This window comes from Quercus lobata, chromosome 12, assembly GCF_001633185.2.
Source record: "Quercus lobata isolate SW786 chromosome 12, ValleyOak3.0 Primary Assembly, whole genome shotgun sequence".
In the NCBI taxonomy this organism is placed as follows: Eukaryota; Viridiplantae; Streptophyta; class Magnoliopsida; order Fagales; family Fagaceae; genus Quercus; species Quercus lobata.
This window is the reverse complement of record NC_044915.1, coordinates 14,963,360-14,983,116: the sequence shown is the minus strand read 5'-3', so window position 1 is coordinate 14,983,116 and position 19,757 is coordinate 14,963,360. Positions and strand designations below refer to the sequence as shown.

At 33.6% G+C, this 19,757-nt stretch overlaps 2 protein-coding genes across 2 annotated transcripts; one reads left to right on the top strand and one right to left on the bottom strand.

Moving 5' to 3' along the window:
* Nucleotides 1-9,960: 9,960 nt before the first annotated feature.
* Nucleotides 9,961-13,954, top strand: LOC115972634 (putative transferase At4g12130, mitochondrial). The gene is made up of 5 exons (XM_031092969.1): nt 9,961-10,760; nt 11,927-12,180; nt 12,318-12,416; nt 13,226-13,384; nt 13,472-13,954. The coding sequence occupies exons 1-5, from the start codon at nt 10,309-10,311 to the stop codon at nt 13,714-13,716; spliced, it is 1,209 nt and encodes a 402-aa protein (XP_030948829.1). The 5' UTR covers nt 9,961-10,308; the 3' UTR covers nt 13,717-13,954.
* A 925-nt stretch (nt 13,955-14,879) lies between these two features.
* On the bottom strand, nt 14,880-19,328 carry LOC115972309 (LRR receptor-like serine/threonine-protein kinase GSO2). Its single transcript, XM_031092551.1, has 4 exons — nt 18,405-19,328; nt 17,082-17,342; nt 16,082-16,960; nt 14,880-15,832 (listed from the first exon to the last, which is right to left on the bottom strand). Exons 1-4 carry the CDS (start codon nt 18,832-18,834, stop codon nt 15,351-15,353), a joined length of 2,052 nt encoding a protein of 683 aa, XP_030948411.1. The 5' UTR covers nt 18,835-19,328; the 3' UTR covers nt 14,880-15,350.
* Between the last annotated feature and the right edge of the window lie 429 nt (nt 19,329-19,757).

Sequence of the window (19,757 nt, the reverse complement as noted above, 5' to 3'; positions counted from 1 at the left end):
CAATTTGGTCTCTAACCTTTCAGTACCGTGTCAATTTAGTCTTTGTCGTTATCTTTTGGATGAAAATTAATGACGTGTCTAATGGACAAAATAAAAAATTAGCTTCTGTTGATGTGAGAATAAACTAAAATTTTATTTTGGCCGTATGCCATGTTAGCAATTTTCATCCAAGAAATAACAGTAGAAATTAAATTGACATGACACTAAAAGGTTAGGGACCAAATTGACAATTGAAAGGTTAGAGATCAAATTGAAATATGATGTAAAGGATAGAGACCAAATATGTAGTTTACCATTTTTTTTATAAGCAAACCCTCTATGCAACAACTAATAAACATCTGTATTAGCATTAATTCTTTATATTTTACAAATATATTTCTAAGATAACTTAATAAAATTGGTTAGGATAGGACACATAATTATTACTGTTACATTTTGCAAATGTTCACAAATGTGTTGTTTCTTAAGCATACGTAGAAGACTAGTAATTTGGATTTCTTCCTAGATAAGGCCTTCTTGATGTTCTGCACAGATATTGCTAAAGTCATCTACTAAAATCAGTTAGGCCTCATAATTATGATCAAATGTTGGACTGCTCGCAAATGTGTTATTTCTTAAGTATACATAAAGGTAGGGACAGACCCATGATTTCAAGCTAAAGGGGACCGGAGTATAAGCAGGAAAAAAATTTGTCTTATGAGTTAGCAATCACTACAACAAAAAATGTTTATTACAACAACAAAAAAATTGTTGCAATAATATCGAAGTCATTACAATAGTTTATGCGAAGTGTTGTAATAAAATTTGAGATAATAAGTTTGTGCTACAAAAAAATTTTGTTGCAATAAACCTTAAATATTTTAATGAAAATTTTGATGTAATAATATATTTGCTATTGCAATAAAAAATTTATTAGTAATAGGCTATTATTTCATGAATTTTATTACAATAGATTGTAAAGAATTGAAAAAAATAATTTGGGTTCAAATTATTGCAACGGTATATTTATTGTAATAGTTATTTATTTTTTTTTTTTTTACAATAGATTGTAAAATAATTGGAATTAGATCATTGTAATAATATATTCATTGCAGTTTCATGTTTGTCATTGCAATAAATTATAAAATAATTGATATTTTAGTTATTGCAATGTTAAATTTGTTGCAATAAGCCATCTCTTTGAAATTTCTATTATAATATATCACAAAATATATAATTGGTATCAAGTTATTACAATGGTTTCTTCAATTTAAGTTATTAAAAAAAAATTGATTTCTTCAATTTAAGTTATTGCAAAATAATTTCTAAATTCAATTTAGTATTAAAATCTCTATTGCAACTGAAATTTAATGTAATAATTTACTATTTAGATGTGATATTATATCTAATACCACTATACTAATTTTGTTGTATTAACACTTGATGTAATAGACTTATTTTGGTGTAGTAAATGTGGACAATGCGAGATTTACCAGTTTACAATTATAAATTTATCTAATTTATAAATATTAGTTATAGCATTATGAGCAATGCTATGAATACCGTTTTGATTTTTCCATTAGAAATTTAGAACTGGATACTTTAGTATCAACTTATTTTAGCTTACCGTTTTGGGATTTCCAATATTTTATATATATATATATATATATTTATATATAATTAAAACCCATATAAATTATGAATGATCTTAAAACTATAAGTCCATATTTTAATTAGTATTTCAATCTTTAAGCCTAAAATATAAATTTAATACAAATATTATCAAATTAACAATTAATTTTTCAAAATACAATATGATTAAAATGTGTATCTATATAATGAAAGAAGAAAAAGGCATAATCTATTTTCTTTTAATAATTAAAAAAAAAAAAAAAAAAAAAAAAGAAGGTGATAACGTGTAGTGGAGGAGCTTAAAAGTCAACGTAAAATTTTGAGCTCCACTTAAATATTAGTCACACTGGTAATGGCTGAAGGGTTTTAATTTTTTTGGGTTGGAGTTGGTTGTCTGGGCTGATAATCATAGGAGAGGGGGTTAGAAGAGAGCGGGCCCAACTATAAAAAAGCTCAAAAAATACCTAATATTGAATAATAATAATAAAAATAAATAAAAAAAACGCACACACACAATTGGGCCAGGGAGCCCAAGCCCCCTTGGGTCCGTCCCTTCGTAGAAGACAATCTTGATTTTTTTTTTTCCAAGGTAAGGCCTGGCGAGGTTTATCCCATGGATGCATTCTTTTATTTCCTTGGAAGCATTGATAATTTTTTGTTTTTGAAAGTTTCAATTAAATTTTTTTCCCAGGAAGGCCAGTCTAAATTAGGGATGACAATTTTGCCCCACCTCGCTTGACCCGTCCCAACCTGCTTTGTCTCGCGTGGGTTTTCCTCACCCCACAAAGGTGGTGGGGCAGTGATGAAGCAACATTTTAGACCCGCACCATGGGGTGGAGTAGGGATAGATTTAGACTTTTTAGACCCGCACCATAGGGCGGGGTGGGGATGAGTTTGCAGTTCTTTCTCAGCATAATAGCATGTTATTTGTAGTTCTTTCTATCATGAACAAATTGGAACAAAGCACTGAGGACGAAGCAATCTAAGTAGCTGAGTGAGTGCAATAGCAGTTTTTACAATTCCACTTAAACAATTTTAAGTTATAGCCAATTCCTCACATGGTCTTTGTTAGGTTCTATATATTTAGGTTAAATGTTTAGATTCCAAATTTATGTATGTTGGCAAACTGAGAACAAAAATATGTCTAGATTAGGTGTTAGACATTGCTCAAGTTTGTTCAAGTCAAGATTCAAAACTAGTCAAGTAGCAGAAAAAGAGTTCAAAATTTGTAAAGCTCGACCGATCGAAAGAAAGACTCGACCGATTTAAAGTCATATTCCGCAGATTTTAAATTAGGCCTAAAGCCCATGAAAATGTTTAAGGTTTGTGTCCTACACTATCTAGTATAAAAGGAAAACCCTAAATACATTTCAGAAGTTCTTAAAAGTCTTGTGAGATTTGTGAGGTTTCTGTAGCTTTCTAACTCAACAAACATCTATCGAAAGCTAAATCTACAATCAAGAACTAGTGGAGAAAAGTTTATGAATAAAGATCAACTACTGACGGTTATCTAAAACCTTTGAGTGGGATCTGAAAATCACAAACATGGGTATTTTTGTTCAACAAATTCAGATAAAAGAGTCTGTGAATTCGGAACTGCACATGATTGTGTGAGTAAGTACTACAAGAGGTAACTTTAGATTTTAGGGAGAAAATCTATTGTAAAACTTTCATTTTATCATTGTGAATTTGTTTACCTTGAGAATAGTTAGGGTAAATCCTTCCCAAATTTTTTACCTTGAAACTGTTGGTTTCATTGGTTTTCCTAGGTCATTATATCACTATCTTCTTTATATTTCCGCACTTTGTGATATGATTGCTTGAGTTTAACCTAAATTTGAATGATTAACCTAAGTAACTACTTGGCTAATTAATTAGGTTAAACAAATCTGGTTTACAGGGGTCTAAACAAACAAACAGTTTTGAAACATGGGAACAAAGAAATAAGCCACTTAGCAAGCAAAAGGTTTGCCAATGCTAAATTCTCTCTACCAATGTCCCCCTCAACACTACAGTCACCTTATGGCCAAGGCACAATGAAAAATCATCTCTGAATATATAAGAACTGCCTCAAAGTAATCTTAAACTGGCTATAAATAACTGAGCTTTCTACTAAGGAAAAAAAAAAACCTAGACTCTTAAAAGGAGCCAATTCTAGATGGCTTACAAAAATTTGATTATCAAATATCAATTGACAATTTGACATGGCCCACATGGAAGACAAGTAGACAGTAATATTTTATTGCCAAAGTATGGCTGGTCATGACGAGCAATTTGATTAAAACTTGATGTAGACAGTGAAAGATGAAAATCATACACGATTATTGCACATCCTTCGCAACTATTAAAAATCATGCCACAGTAGTTATATGACTTATTAGGTTCCGTTTGATAGCGTTGTTCTAGTAATATTATTTGTATTTTTTGAAAATATATGTAGGTGAAAAAGTGTGTGAAAATACGTGTAATATTGTTTAAACAACAGTAACAAACGGACCCTTAATGTCTGTACATTGCAAAAATAATCAATAATGGTGATAAAGCCACAGTTGTGGTTGTAAAAGCAACACTCACGACCCAGAAAGCATATATTTTCCTCAGGTTTGGCATGAAATAAGATGGTGAATTTAAAAAGTAGACTAGCTTCCTCATTTTCATTCAAGAGTTTTTTTTTTTTTTTTTTTTTTTTTAGCCCTTTTTTAGACCAACTTCAATTGGATGTCAAATTCATACTTAAGCATTTATGCATGACGGATTAAATTTCCACTAAAGTGGCGTAAGGTTGGTTCATTTCTAAACTAATGTAATTCCATTGAATATCCACACGAGAATTCTTTTTAAAATGTGGCATTCAATTGTATGCATCAGGCAAGGATGCTTTAAAATATAATTTGCCTCCCCAGTAAGTTGTTCCTAAATAAAGGAAGAAAAAAGAAATCAAGAAAACAAAAAAGACTCGGAGAGTTGGACAACTTTTTTCACCCCACTGGTAAACTGTTTTATTTTTGTCTCTCATTTTTTGGGTTACAACTTACAATATCTATTACATTAATATGAAAAAGAGACACAACATGAGTTATTTCAATGAAAAGTCACCCCATTGTATCAACTTTATTATTAGTAATGATGAGATGTTTCTTGGACTACTTTCTTTCTCTAAATTTTCTGAACATGCAGTACATTTAAGCTCCTTCAACCTTCAAGAAACAACCAACTATAATTAAATATAATTCGGCAAATAAGAATCGAGCAAGAAACAAATATACTTAAAAATAATAATAATAATCACTAATATTCACACAGTACGGAAGCAAAGGTAGGATATAAATTTTAAAAAATAATAACTTACCCGTTGATGGTTCGAAAGCCATATTATAGGAGACACTCATGATATTCTATCATGAACAATGATCTTTTTTGGGGGTTATTAGCATCATTGATGCAAAAATACTTACATCCAAAAATCTGTCTGATAATCGGATAGCTCATCACAAAAATGAACATTTTTAAAAAATATGGGTACTCTATCACTGTATCTTTCTGTCTCACAAAATCAGTTTTTTTTTTTTTTTTTGAGATACAAAATCACTTTTCTTGTATTGAAAACTTTTGGAACCCTTGAGTTTATATAGGCATAATTCATAAAGATATAAATGTTTCTACATGGCATTTATTTGTAAATATTACCAAATATATTCTTCATCACCATTAATGCATGATATTCTCAATTTTACACATTATCATTCTTCCTCTCTTTTGTACTTTTTGTTAAAAAGCAAACCCTCTATGTAACAACTAATAAACATCTGATTAGCATTAATTCTTGATATTTTACGAAGATATTTCTAAGACCACTTACTAAAATTAGCTAGGACACATAATTATTAGTTTATTACTATTACATTTTGCGAATGCTCACAAATGTGTTCTTTCTTAAGCATACGTAGAAGAGAAGTAATTTGGATTTCTTCCTAGATAAGGCCTTCTTGATACTCTATAGATATATTGCTAAGATCACCTGTTGGAATTATCTAGGACTCATAAATGTTGGAATGCTCATAAATGTGTTCTTTATTAAGCATATGTAGAGGACAAGTAATCTTGATTTCTTTTCAGATAAGGCTCTACGAGGTTTATCTCATGGATGCATTCCTTTATTTTCTCAAAAGAATTGGTAATTTTTGTCTGTGAAAGTCTTAATTAATTTTTTTTCCCTAGAAGGTGAGTCTGGAGGTGTTGGCATGGCAAGTGGCATATGCTAGAGGTGAAAGCCCAAGAGTGAAAGCAAATTTGGTCCAATGGGTGGCTTGGCCCATCAATGCACTAGTTATGCTTGATAAAAATGGGCCAAAACTGCCCCTATCTGATCTTCTATTCTTCTTGTAGGTGGGTTTCAAGCTCACTAGGAGTTTCATGCAGGCCGACCGAAACATGTACATAACTTCCCAATTATAAGTAGGCGCCATTTGTTACCGATCATAGTTGTCAATAGGTGAATCGTATCGTGAATCGATTTTTAATTTTTTCGTATCGTGTATCGTATCATATCATGTATCATAAGATACACAAACACTTAATAAAATTTATAAAAATTATAAATATACATATATAAAGGATATATTCATTATAAATTTTAAATATATTCAACTAATGACTAATTTATTCATCCCTTATGTAATAATATTTAACAAACTAACTAAATAAATCAAACTAACATGTGTTCATAACATTCACATTAAAATTACTTAAATTCAAAAGTGATAATATATTACAAATGACTCAAAAACAATAATTTATTTTCATCATCTTCATCAAATTGCATAATCAACCTCATCTAAGTCAACGCTATCATCATATTTATAATTTTACAAATTTATTTCTTTATTAAAATTTTCTTCATTGTCATTCGTTATTAACATTTACTATCTCTTTTTGTTCTTTCTATTTCTATTAAAAAAAAAAAAATTGGCATTCTAGTTTCTTGGACTTAAAACAATAACGATAAAAAAAAATTTTAAAATAAATTTTAAAATATTAAAATGAAAGGTAAGTATGTACTTTGTAGTGCAATTGTAGGAGAGGGGAAAAAACTTATGAATGTGTTATTTTAGTAAGCTAAATTAAGTAAACTAATAATTTTGTGTTAAAAACAAGTCTAACAACTTGTTAGATTCAAATAAAAGTACAAATTTTAACAAAAAATCTCATTTTAAAGCATTTGTTTATGTATCGTACGATACGTACAATTTTACGATACGATACGATTCATACGATACACACACTGTATCGTACGATTCATGAACACTTACGATACGCCAATACGATACGAAACTTTTTACATACGATTCGATACGTATCGTGTATCGTACGATACTGACAATACCAATATAATGTATTACTAGTTTTGCCACACGCACTTCGCTAGTATAATGTGTTACTAGTTTTGCCACATGCACTTCGCTAGTGTGATAAGGGTTTTTTTTTGGGTTTAAATTTGAGATGTTAATCTCTTCTATCTAATTAAATCACATGCATAGTAATTTTTATTTTGGACATAAAAAATACATTCATTAAAACAATTCAAACACCAGCATAAATAAATAAATAAATAAAATCATTAAAAATAAAAAAGGAGTACATTAAAAATCACTTTTTTTTAATAATTCAAAAACAAAGAAGAAGAGATTTGAAAAACTAAAAAAAAAAAAAACCAAAAAAAAAACGTGAGATTAGAATTTAGAAGAAAGGAAACCAAAAAAAAGAGAGAGAAACGTTTTAAGTCTTGATAAAGGGGAAAAAATGAGAAGAAAAAAAAGAGTGAAAACGTTGAGTTTAGAGGTCCTATTTTATAGCAAAAAAAAAAAAAAACTTGTGTCTTTATTTTTATATATAATTTTTATTTTGAAAATCTAATTTATAAAGTAATTTGAAAATCGACAGGAGAGTGACCCTATTTTTTATGCAATGTTTTAGTGAGAGTTAGAGTTGTATTTTTACTGGATTGTCCTTTAATTTTGTCTCTACTTAAACATAGGAGTGTAGGGGTATTTTTAAACCCAAAAAAAATCAGTATCCCAAACATGAGAAGCCTCTTAAATAGTAGTATAGACATTTATTTGTTTTACATTTTAATTAAGGTTGTTTCACTTGTTTCTTAAAAAAAAAAAGTTTGCTTCACCTTGGAAATTTTTTTTTAAGGCCCTCTCTATTGGCGAGTAGAATACATTGGCTATTAAAAAGGCTCTAAGACCATTCTCATCAAAGCTTGTATAAGTGCTAAAATGTTATTTTTAGCATCTGAAACCACAAAATGTTGCTCCATCAAACATGCTATGTCCTAAAAAATTTCCCATCTTGCTACAGTGTGCTCTCAGAAAAATAATTTTTTTATTACTTCTCTCATCTCTCTCACTGTACTCTTCTTTCCTTTTCTCTCATCAGTGTCACTTCTTCTCTCATTTTTTCTTTCTTTTCTTCTTTCCTTTTCTCTCACTGGTCTCACTTCTTTTCTCTTTCCTTCTTTCTTTCTCTTTTCTTCATTCACCGGCATCCACAACTGAGAAGCACGATGGTACTGGTGGCATTGATTTTTTTTTTTTTTGGAGGTAGCTTGTGATTCTAATGGTGGTTGTTTTGGCTGGTGGTGTTGGTTTATTTTAGTGGGTTTTGTGGTGGGTTGTTGATGGTGGTGGTGGTTTTGTTTTGGGTTTGTTTTTTTTTTTTTTTTGTCGTGGGTTGTGGCTGAAACAATGGTGGTGATGGTGGCTGATGGTGGTTGTTTTGGGTTTTTTGTGGTGGGTTGTGGTTGCCATGGTGGTGCTAGTGGTGGTTCTAGTTTGTGGGTTTTTGGTGGTCCGGTTTTTTTTTTTTTTCCTCCAGTGGTGGTGGCCGGTTGCAAGGGTTGGTGGCAATGGATGTGGGTTTTGATAAGAGTTATGACAATAATGTAGTGGTGGTTGAGTGAGTTATGTAGCTAGTGAGTTGTGGTGGATGGTGGGGTTTTTTTTTTTTTTTTAGGTAGTGGTGGCTGGCGGTGGCTAGTGGTGGGTGTGGCCGTGGGTTTACTAGGTTGAGGGATGAGAAAGAAAGATGAGATGTGAGTGGATTGCTTTAGGAGGAGAGAGAGATATATAAAAAATTAATATTTTAATGAAGTGGTAAAAAATATAAATTTTTTTTATGTTGGATGTATTGTAAAATGAGGTATTAAAATTGATAAAATAGATTTTTGAGATGATAAATACTAAATTTTTTAGAAGTTTTGATGAGAATGCTCTTACTGTATCTAAAACACGTAAAAAGGTTTTTATTAAAATGTGGAGTGAAAATTAAAGCCCCACTGTATCTTACTTAATTTTTTTTCCCTTTACATATTTAAGTCTTTACACACGTTTATCTGTACCAATAATCACATCATATCACTTTGAAAAAAACTTGTTACCTTCTCGGCTTCTTCACACATATCACATGGTTTGATGTGATATATACATCAATCCACTCTTGCTACTTTGTTACAATTTTTTTTTTTTTTTTGGGTAATTTAATTAATTTTTTTAAAACTATAACTTTTTCCCATTTGTATTGGTCAACAAAATGTAGCTTACTTGAGGTTCATTTGGCTCATTAACTACGCAAAAAGAAGCAGTTCACTTAACCAAAAAGATTTTTATTCTTTCATAAATTTTGGGATGTGACCTTTAAAGTCTCTGATAATTGATACATTATTAAAAATTTTACTAATTAAATGAAAGATTTCATTTATTTAACCAACTGAGACAGCCAAATAGCTAGAGGAGTCCAATGCATATGGAATTTGAGAACCCTTTTATTTAAGACCAAAGGCCTCATAGGAATACGATCTTAACCATAATAACTAGATAAAACATAAAAGACCAAGATCATAAACTTGGGCTTCGATTAAGTGTATCAAACTATCAATGTTATAGTAATTATGCAAGCTTAATAGTCGAGTTGAATTTGCTAAACGTTTTTGCTTCAGTAACATTCCTTAGTTCGTTTTACTGAGAAAATTTGAGTTTGGGTTCTTATCCTTTGTGGTACCAAAAAAAAAAAAAAAAAAACAGATTTAGAATTTATGAGAGGCAAAGTTGAAAACGAGGGCTTCAAACCGGTTTTATGGAAAATTCCTCTGACTCATTATATGCATAATTGATAAAACTGTTAATGAGTAATTATAGTTAAAAAAAATTATTTAATGAGTTATGTGATTTTGTTTAAATAATACAGTACATAATTACATATAAATAAATAGGAGTAATAGTTTTATCCGTCTTGTAATAAAATAAACTGTCTGAAAACGAAAGAAAATTACAATCGGCCCGAGTAGTGAAAATGTAAATTAACCCGTGGCCGTGGCCCAACTCCATTCTTTCTGAATGCGGTTTTATAGCAACAAGCCTAGCTCAGAACTTTCATCGAACACCTAGCAAGCTTATTTAAAGCCGCATTTTTTTTCTTTCTTTCCCGTTACGACAAGAATTAATAAACAAACCTTCCCTCTAATACACGTGGCAAAAAAACCCAGAACCACCTCCGAGCTAACGTGTCAACCCCCTTCATCTTCACAAGCCACCACCGTCACCATCACTATCACCATAGTCCATAGCTCCTTCATTACCAAACCAACTCGACTCTTTCAAAGTTTCAATCACATCACGCAAAACAAACAAACAAACAATGCACTGCTTCAAACCCTGCCTCCGGTTCGCCAAATCCACTGCGTACTGTTACTTCTCATCAAACCGTTCCTTCTCTTCTCACAACCTCGAAACCGCTGGGCCCATTGCCTCGAAGCTCAATTCACGGTCCGTGGTCCGGTTCCGAGGCCTAGACACTGTAAAGTTCCTGCAAGGCTTATTGACCAACGATGTACGGAAATTCAGTGAACCCATGGGTGAGAATGAGAGAACCTCCACCTTGCCCGCACCGAATTTGCCTCCTATGTACGCCGCGCTCTTGACCCCTCAGGGAAAGTTCCTCTACGACCTCTTCCTTTACAAGCCGCCTAAGCCCGACGCCAAGCTCGACAAGTCTGGTTCCGGACCTGGGTCTGACCCGGACCAATCGTTTGAACTGTTTGCGGATGTGGATGCTACTGTCTTGGATGAGCTCTTGGTGACCTTCAAAAAGTGAGTTTGGGTTTTTTCTGAATTGGGTTTTGGTTTGCTGGTTTATTAAATGCTTTTTTTTTTCTTTTTTCTTTTTTTAAAGTAAGCTTTGTGAATTTTTATCTGTTTTGGCTTAAACATATATTTAGTTGAGAATTTGTTCCGTGAAGACAACAATGTTAATGTTGTATTCAACATGTTGGCTTGTGTTTTTTTTTTTTTTTTGCTGGATTTGTTATTGGTTTGCACATTTTGGTTTTGAACTAAACTTATTCGGATTTCTTTGGAAAAATTTAGTTAGTGACAAATTGACAATACGGTTTCTTCTGTAGGTAATTAAGTATAACAAGTTGTATACCAGTATAATCTGATTTTGTTAGTGCACCATTTATGTTAACTTTGCAATGGAATAGTCACTATATGTAAATTATGAAGCATGTCATGTCCCACTATGCACTAGTTCCTTTGGATTCTCCTCGGTTGAAATATGCGAAGTTATTGTTTAGCTGTGGAAAATAACAAGCTGAGATGAGAATTGAGATTGTAAAGTTTAGTTTTTGGAGATTAAGATTTATTGCGTTCAAATATTTGTTCCTGGCCAATGGTTTTTTTTTTTTTTTCTTTTAGCTTCTTAGTTGGAGTATAATACATTTAATGAATTTAATCATTTAACCATTATTTTAACACTTCCTCTTATTGTGGAGTATAATATATTGTGACTTATTATATTTAATGTCACAATGTATTATACCCCAAACCAATTGTTTTTGTTATTAGGAAATGATGAATTTAATTAAAGTTTCTTTGAAGATGCATGATCAATCATGAACCAAGACTTTTTTTTTTTTTTTTTTTTTTTTTTTTTTTTTTGTGCAGTTCCTGTCTTAAATATGCTTACTTGTGACTGGCTGCAAGAAGTAATCAGTTCCATCTTTGTGTGTGATGCTATACCTCTTTAATCTAAGCTTGTGAAGAATATGATCTGAACCATTACCAAGGCTAGTATATGATTTGAACCATTTGTTTTACCTTTTCATGTTTTTTTATTCACTTTGTATTAACCTTTCTTTGAATTGCCAAGCCTGCAAGATTCTTTCGAGGGAGCAGATGTGTGCTTTCTGTATGGCAATATTAGCTTTTAAATTTAGGTAACTTCCATTTATTTATTTTAAATTTTGTGGCGGCAGATACCGAGTAAGGTCTAAGGTTGAGATTGAGAATGTGGCAAAAGACTTCTCTTGCTGGCAGAGGTATGGTGGGAACCTTCCTGAAAAGTCCTCATCTATAGAAGAACCAGAGGCTGCCAGTGTTGGCTGGGGTGCTGGTGTTGATCGTTCAGGCGAGTCAGCTTCACGTGGAAATAATCTTGGATGGCAATGGTTTAATGATCCCAGATTGGATTCTCTAGGTTTCAGGGGGATCTTTCCATCAGATATAATACGTGAGTTTTATAAGCTTATGCTAGATCTTTATAAGTTTACAGCATCACTATGTTTTCAGAGGCTTATGGTTACCTTATGGATAATTGGGAGATCCACTCAAGCCGCAAATATTTTTCCCTTTTTGTGCCTGTTGCAGCACCTTTGATTGAGGCTGACAAAGAAACAGATGAACAGAATTACCTGCTTTGGAGGTTACAGAAGGGGGTTGCAGAAGGCTCAACTGAGATTCCAAAAGGTAGACTTTTAGTTCCTCCTTGATTGTATGCTTGAACTTTTTTCCATATTTTTCTGAATGTGATGCAGGGAGCACCAAATTTTTTATTTATTTAATTTTAGAAATTAATTAATTTTTTTTTTACTATTGGTACATTGGATTTTATTTTAGGTCTTATTAACTAATTAGGTTATTAGTATTTTATTTAATTTCATAGAGTATATTTTCATGATTCAATAATTGAGTTTTGGCCCAAGTCAATGAAGATTAGAATTTAGTCTTAGTAGTCTATATAAGCAAGCAACTGTACTTTGATGGAGACAAGTTTGCTTGAGTGATAAAATTTTATTGGAATTTTTCCCATTCTGTGATGCAGATTGGTGCTAATTTGTAGGTTTTTTTTTTTATTATCCTGCTTGGTGTTGACTCCAAGCAATCCTAGGTGCTAAGTCCTAGGTTTATTTTTATATTTATTTTTCTATTCTTGCACAATCCCCTTTAAGAATTTTTGTAGCATTTGTTTTGGTGTCAGAGCTCATTGTTGTTCTACATTAGCATGTATTATAGATTGAGGTTTTCAATCTAACTGATTGTAATATTCTTGTTTTTCCACCCAACACCCCCCTCCCCTCCAAATTTGTTGTGGCAAAGAATTTGTCTGCATTTTGTAACTTGTGAGTTGTGACCTTGTTATTCCTTATGTTGTTCTCCTTTCATTTATGATGATAATTTTATCTTTATGTATAAAATGTATGTTGAAATGTTATTATGAGGTTATTTTTGTAGTTTTAAAAAAAGAAAAATCGTGGAATTGTTATTGTCATGTTTAGGTGAGGCAATGCCTCTTGAATACAATCTTGCTGGTCTGAATGCAATAAGCTTTGACAAAGGGTGCTACATGGGTCAAGAGCTTGTAGCTCGTACGCATCATCGAGGTGTCATTCGCAAGCGCTTGCTTCCTTTAAGGTTTCTTAACGATAGTGGAGAAGGTAATCTTCCCTTCCTCTGAATTTCTCCCCTCTTTCTCTTTCCTTTTGTCTTGGCATATCCCAAGCATTTTCATTTCTGCTTCTCAGAAGTGGAGCAAAAGGTTGCTCCTGGCTCAGAAGTGATAGATACTGCCTCCCACAAGAAGGCTGGTACTGTGAGGGCTGCACTTGGGTGTCGTGGGCTTGGTCTTTTGCGGTTGGAGGAAGCTTTCAAAGGATCAGGTGCATTGACCATACAAGGACAGGAGAATGTGAAGGTCGAGGCTGTTAGAACAGATTGGTGGCCTGCTGAATGGTTTCAAGAGTATCAACAGTATAGTGCAGTTGCTTAGGCTTGCTTATTCAGAGAAAAAGCATAGCACTAATGGTTAAAACTTTATACTACTTTACATTTTTCTTTTTATGAGAAATAAAATGAGGCCGTTTTTTATTCTTTTATTGCAAAGAAGAAAACTGTTGTAGTAATGCTGATTTAAACATTAATATAACAAATAGCACTGCAAGTGTAGAGAAGGGCAGTGGAAAAAATATTGCTTGTAGAAAAAGTAAAGAAAATGGATGCAAAGTCAATACTTCGTTTTCTGAATGTCACCTTTTCTATCCAGGTTTTCTCCTCATGATCCTGCGCATTATGTTCCATTTGATTTTACTAATTAGGAATGTATGAGGCTTTGTCAAGTAGAGAATTTTGTTAAAGTAAAATTCTTTTGCTAAATTATTATGTTGTGATGGTTTGCTTTTCAAAATTTATCTATTAAAATTATTAAGAAAATTTGTTGTTAACGAAACTCTATTATTCCCTTCAACAAAAACAAAAACAGAGAAACTCTATTATCAAATTTTACAATAAATTCAATATAATATTCCACCGCTAAAACTTTCAAGAAAATTTCCAAGAAAATTTCCAAGAATATCATCAGCATACTTCTAGTCAACAGATTAAAACAACCGAACACGCAGACGACAGATTTCTTTAAATTACAAAATACCAAAACAGACTAAGAAAATAATCCTTCAATCCCTGCTTTCTGCCAAAAAGAGGAATAGTGGCTTTAGAAGATAGTAAACATTGATGTTAAAGTTACTTGTTTTGATGTAACGTTGGATCTGGAAAAAAGTTTCCAGAAAGAATTTGTTGCGGTAACCTTTTTATTAAAATTGCAACACGAAGTACTTTCTTGCTCAACCTATTTTAGCATATACAGACATATAGGAACATCCTCATCAAGTGAGGGGTCATCTAACCTCCAACATAAGCTTTGTCTCCATCTTAGAAATTAAAGAATAAGTTTGTTTTATAATTCAATCAAACATAATAATAAACACAAAAGAACAAGAGGGTAAATTTTAAGCAATTTAAAGTAGCATAGTGCCTACTTTCCTAGTGTTCAAATATCTCCTCCCTCCCATTGTAACCATCGAGTTATCTCCAAAAAAATAAAAGGTAGCGTTATTTCTTGATAAAGACCAATTATCAAGATTTCTGGTCAACCACTACGTACATAAAGAAAAATTTAATAAATCTTTACTATTAATCAAATCTTTTGAAGTTACATAGCAGGTTGAAGACTGCTGTTATTAACAGATAAAAGTAAATTGTACAGAAACAGTTTTGCAGTTAGCACCGCAGTTGCTGTCTAGTGGTAGCAAATGCATCTCTTCAATGTATCAGAAGCTATATTCAGAAATGGAATGAATGATCAGAGGTTCTTCCTATGCATCCTTGCAGTTGTTGCTTTTCATAAAGCTAGGAATAACAAGTAATCACAGGGGAATCTTCCTCACCTCCACCGATTTGTAGAAACATAAATCTTTTGACATTCCCAGCAAGCCTTAGTTACCTCAAAAGGGAGCACATATAACAATAAATAGGACCAGCTTCAGCAGTAGTGTGCATATTAATGAGTCACCATCATTAGATCATCAGCAGCAGCAATTCCCAAGATATAGACACAAAAGTAGGCCATCAAGAACTGTTCCTAGAACTGCTAAGCTCCTGAATTATGTCCTCAATGTTTGGCCTGTTGGTGGGAAGCTCGTTGGTGCACATCAGTGCAATTTTTGCCAGCATAGTTGCCTCAGATTCAGAGAATTTCCCCTCCAGATTTTTGTCGATGAAATCTTGAAATTTACAAGATTCAGCTGCCGTTCGCATTGAGTTGGAGAGTAATAGCTTCCCGGAAAGAACTTGGAATATGATTACTCCAAATGCAAATATGTCGCTTTTCTCTGTGAAACGACCAGTGGTAATGTACTCAGGAGCTAGGTATCCCATCGCAGCACTGGTTTTAAGAGCAGAGAAGACAATGTCATCTGCAAGAAGCTTAGGAAGGCCAGAATCCGAAATCAATGGGTTGAACTGTTGGTCAATGAGAATCTTCTCAACAGAGATGTTTTGGTGAATTATCGCAGGCTTGTTTTCTTCAGTGCTATGTAAGTACCCAATACCTGGTTGGAGCATAACCAATATCTAAGTAAGCAAACTGCATATTTTAAGGTTTTCTAAACATGTATGGTTCATTTGATTTCCCTAAAGTAAACTTATAACTCAAGTTTCAAGGGTGAGAACAATAAATGAATACGTGGACGGTGGACAGAAACCCTCTTGAAAAAAAACTTATGTAACACAGCATTATTGCAAAAGACTCAAAGAAAATGAAACTAAATAAATTAATGCGATCAATAGAAGTTACTGACCTTTTGCAATGCCACTGATGACAGAAATCCTCGTGGGCCAGTCAAGAACTTGGTTGCTTCCATCTTCTAAATCAAGATATCGAGACAGGTTCCCATTTGGAGCAAAATCATATATGAGAAAACATTCACCCCTGCTGCTTGAGCAACAAAAACCTCTCAGTCTAACAAGGTTTTCATGTCTCAGGGAGGTTAACAAATTCAACCCCTTCAAAAACTCAGCTTCCTCAGACTTACAGCTGGTCACATTAATGCTCCTAATAGCTATAAGAGAACCATCCCTTAGAATTCCTTTGTAGACAGCCGAGAATTTGCTCCTTCCCAATAAATTTGCCTCAGAAAAGTACTGGGTTGCAGACTCAACCTCTTCCATGTTGAACCTTAAGTAGTTTAAAAAATGCTGAGGAGATCCAATGCCGTTCCGACCATCAGCCAAAGGGTCCCATCCATTGGAGTATTCAAGACTAACAAGTGGAGAGAGATTTTTCCTATACAACTCCTTAGCCTGATCAGTGCTAAGTCGACCATCAGAAGAATCAGCTGTAGTCCCAATCTTTTGTTTCCGCCGGCGATACCGAATAATGGTCACAAATACAGCCCCTGTCAATGTGACCGTAACTGTAATAACCACTGCAACAACTGCAGCTAGTGGGAATCTTGTTGACTTTGAGCAATGGGTTTGATTGCAATGAGCATCGAAAACTGCAGACTTAGGGTTCTCCTTTGGGGGAGTTTTATTTATGTTTGGTCCAGCAGGTTCAGATGGATCAACATTTACTGCACCATTATCAAATGCAGTGCAGTTTCGCAATGTAGAAAACCCAAATCCACATAAACCTTGATTGTTCGCACACTGGAACCCTTCATTTAATCTCCTGAAATCTTCAATTTCATTTATAAAAAATTATTCAATATTGATCAATGCATAACCACAATAATAAAAAAGAAAGTGTCAGGAGGAGAATTTTTGTGGAATAATCAAGGATGTAAGAAATAGACATACCAGAAGGGACAACCCCAGACAGAGAATTGTTTCGGACATCTAGAAAATCCAACTGTGGAATACGGGCCAGTCCAGCTGGAATTCCAGCAGAGAAGCCATTAAAGCTCAAATCAAGCCATTTTAGCTTCTTCAAGTTCCCTAAGCTTGCAGGAATTGGACCCGTTAGTCTATTATATTGCAAACCAAGAACACTTAATCTCGTCAAGGACCCCATCTGTTTAGGAATATTGCCCGTCAGCTGGTTACGACATAGCTGTAAAACTACACAAACAAAGATAGTTTTCGAATTAAGCTGAGTTTCAAGGACAAAAGTCCGAAAAAAAACTCTATATATATTCTATTCCGGTTTTTAATGTCAACTTGGCATAACAACACTGACTTCCCAATCCATTGAACCATTCAGTTTCTGAGAAAATTTGGAAAAGAAAAGTAACGATAAAAGAAGTAAATTTCAATTATATAATTTACAAGGTAAACAAAGACAACAAAAAAGACGTAGCTCAAACTCTGTTCTTTTCTTTCGTGCAATTGCCTCTATTCTTTTCTTTTTGATAGTACTACTAAAAAAACAAATATGAACTAAAGTGGTACAGATGCAGATATTAACAAGTGAAGTTGAAACTTCGCCCTATTGTATTTAGCTATTTGGCTATGATTACCCCACTTGATCAAAGAAATACAACTCAGATGAATGATTGAAGACAATACATCCCCAGACCGCTGGAGAAAAAATTGTAAATCAATGAACTTAGTTCTCCATGAGGCCTTCGATCCAAAGATTACCATAAAAGCCACATAACAGACAACTATGCATATGAGAAATATCTTTACGATTTGGGACTGGGGCAAACAAACAACTCAGAATGCCACACCAATACCACGTTTACCCCCAATTAAGTTCTATCATTTTTCCGGAAACCAAACAACTTACTCCAGATTTTGAAATTTGATCCTTCTCTTCCTTCCCTCAGTTTTCTCAGCAACAAATTTCATTCAAATATACCATTTATACTAATTCAGAGAAGTTAAAACCTTCAAATGCAAGCAAAATTGAAGCCCCTCTCTCAATAATAAATTCACTTATTTAGCTAGCAAACATCCATTTGCTCCTAAATTACAAATCAAATATCACATAGATGAAATAGAGGGAAAACAACAACATGCAAAAAATAAAGAATGGAAAATTCACGTCAGTTAGGCGCTGGCAAACTAACAGTAACACAAAGGCACCAGAAAACCCAGAAAACAAGACTAGAAAATGTATAAATCTGTGAGCAAAACTGAAACTTTTATATAAATCCATAGAACCAAGCAACCACTAACCTTGAAGACTTTCTATTTTCCCTATCTCATTGGGTATAGCACCAGATAGATTGTTCACGTTGAGATAGAGATCATTCAGCTCAGTAAGATTGGAAATCTCTCTGGGAATCTCTCCGGACAAATTGTTGAAGTGCAGGTACAACCCTGTTAAGCATTTCAGCTCAGCCACAGCTCCTGCGACCTTGCCGGAGAGACCCTTTCCCTGCAAAGAAATGTTGGCCACTTTGCGATGCTCGTTGCATGCTACGCCCATAAATGAACCACTACATGGATCACCCTCACTCGTCCACGACTGCAACAACTTGTTCTCCGGGTCTAGCGAGGACTTCAACTCCATGAGAGCTTTCAGCTCAACATTTCCACGAACAGGTCGTGGAGCAGAAAATATGAGCAAAAGAAGCACAGAAATGAGAAAGTGAAGAAAACCCATTTTAGATTTAGCCTCAAAGCTCTTATCTTTTCACTGGACCTATACTGAAAACCCCATTTCTGTATCTGGGTCTCACTCTGTACCGCAATTCTGATACTATTTCTTCCAAGAAAGTCTTCTGTGTGACTGACGGTCTTTTTCTCTTTCTACTTAAATTCTCTGCATAGAATCTTTGTGTAGTTTTGCTGCGAAGTAAAAGGAAGAAAGAGTACGTAACTTTTTTCAAAGAGAGAGTGGAATTTATTACACCAGCTTTATGTGATTGGTCTACAGACAGGTTCACATTTGGATTTGGGATTAGATAACGTCAGCATGACAGCTGGCTGTAATTGTTGGACGCATTTTCAATTGTCAATATATCGTAGATTTAAAGAAAGTTTGATGATGACGATGATGACGATGATGATGAATGTGGTGCACAAAGCATGCTACTTGATAATGGACTAGCTGTTTTGCTCTAAGTTTGATTGATTTTCAGTTAGTGCGGTGCTGCAGAAATGGGCTCCAAAGCCTCCAATATGACAATGTTTGAGACAAGTTTAATCACATGTGTTTGTAAACAGAGAGGGAGAGAGGATAGCAGTCACGGTCCGTAGCAACAGAAAATTGAAACCAATCCCAATCGAATTTGGACGTAGCATGCGGTTGTCTTCCAGTTCAAATTGGGAGCATTGGTCAAGAGTCAAGACACCAAGCTTGAAGCATTCTCGGCAGAACTACATATTTTTGACTTTGTAGGTGTCAAAATTTCTAGTAGTTTTATAAAATTTTGCATTGATGGCTGCTGTATAAAAAGAGCAAATGTATTTTTATTTATTTTTAATTTTTTGGATAATTTGGTAGTGAGGAAGATGTTACTTAAATTTTGAACGTCTCCGTTAAAAATAGTTTAAGGTATCAATTTGAGCTATAAGGTATTTAGC

Excerpts from the sequence above, each read along its gene's own strand:
- LOC115972309 (XM_031092551.1), bottom strand. The coding sequence starts at position 18,834 with ATGGGTTTTCTTCACTTTCTCATTTCTGTGCTTCTTTTGCTCATATTT. Across the intron at positions 16,961-17,081 it reads GTCTGGGGTTGTCCCTTCTG|ATTTCAGGAGATTAAATGAA; the intron begins GTATGTCTATTT and ends ATGAAATTGAAG. Across the intron at positions 15,833-16,081 it reads CATCAGTGGCATTGCAAAAG|GTATTGGGTACTTACATAGC; the intron begins GTCAGTAACTTC and ends TGCTCCAACCAG.
- LOC115972634 (XM_031092969.1), top strand. The coding sequence starts at position 10,309 with ATGCACTGCTTCAAACCCTGCCTCCGGTTCGCCAAATCCACTGCGTAC. Across the intron at positions 12,417-13,225 it reads CTCAACTGAGATTCCAAAAG|GTGAGGCAATGCCTCTTGAA; the intron begins GTAGACTTTTAG and ends TGTCATGTTTAG. Across the intron at positions 13,385-13,471 it reads TCTTAACGATAGTGGAGAAG|AAGTGGAGCAAAAGGTTGCT; the intron begins GTAATCTTCCCT and ends TCTGCTTCTCAG.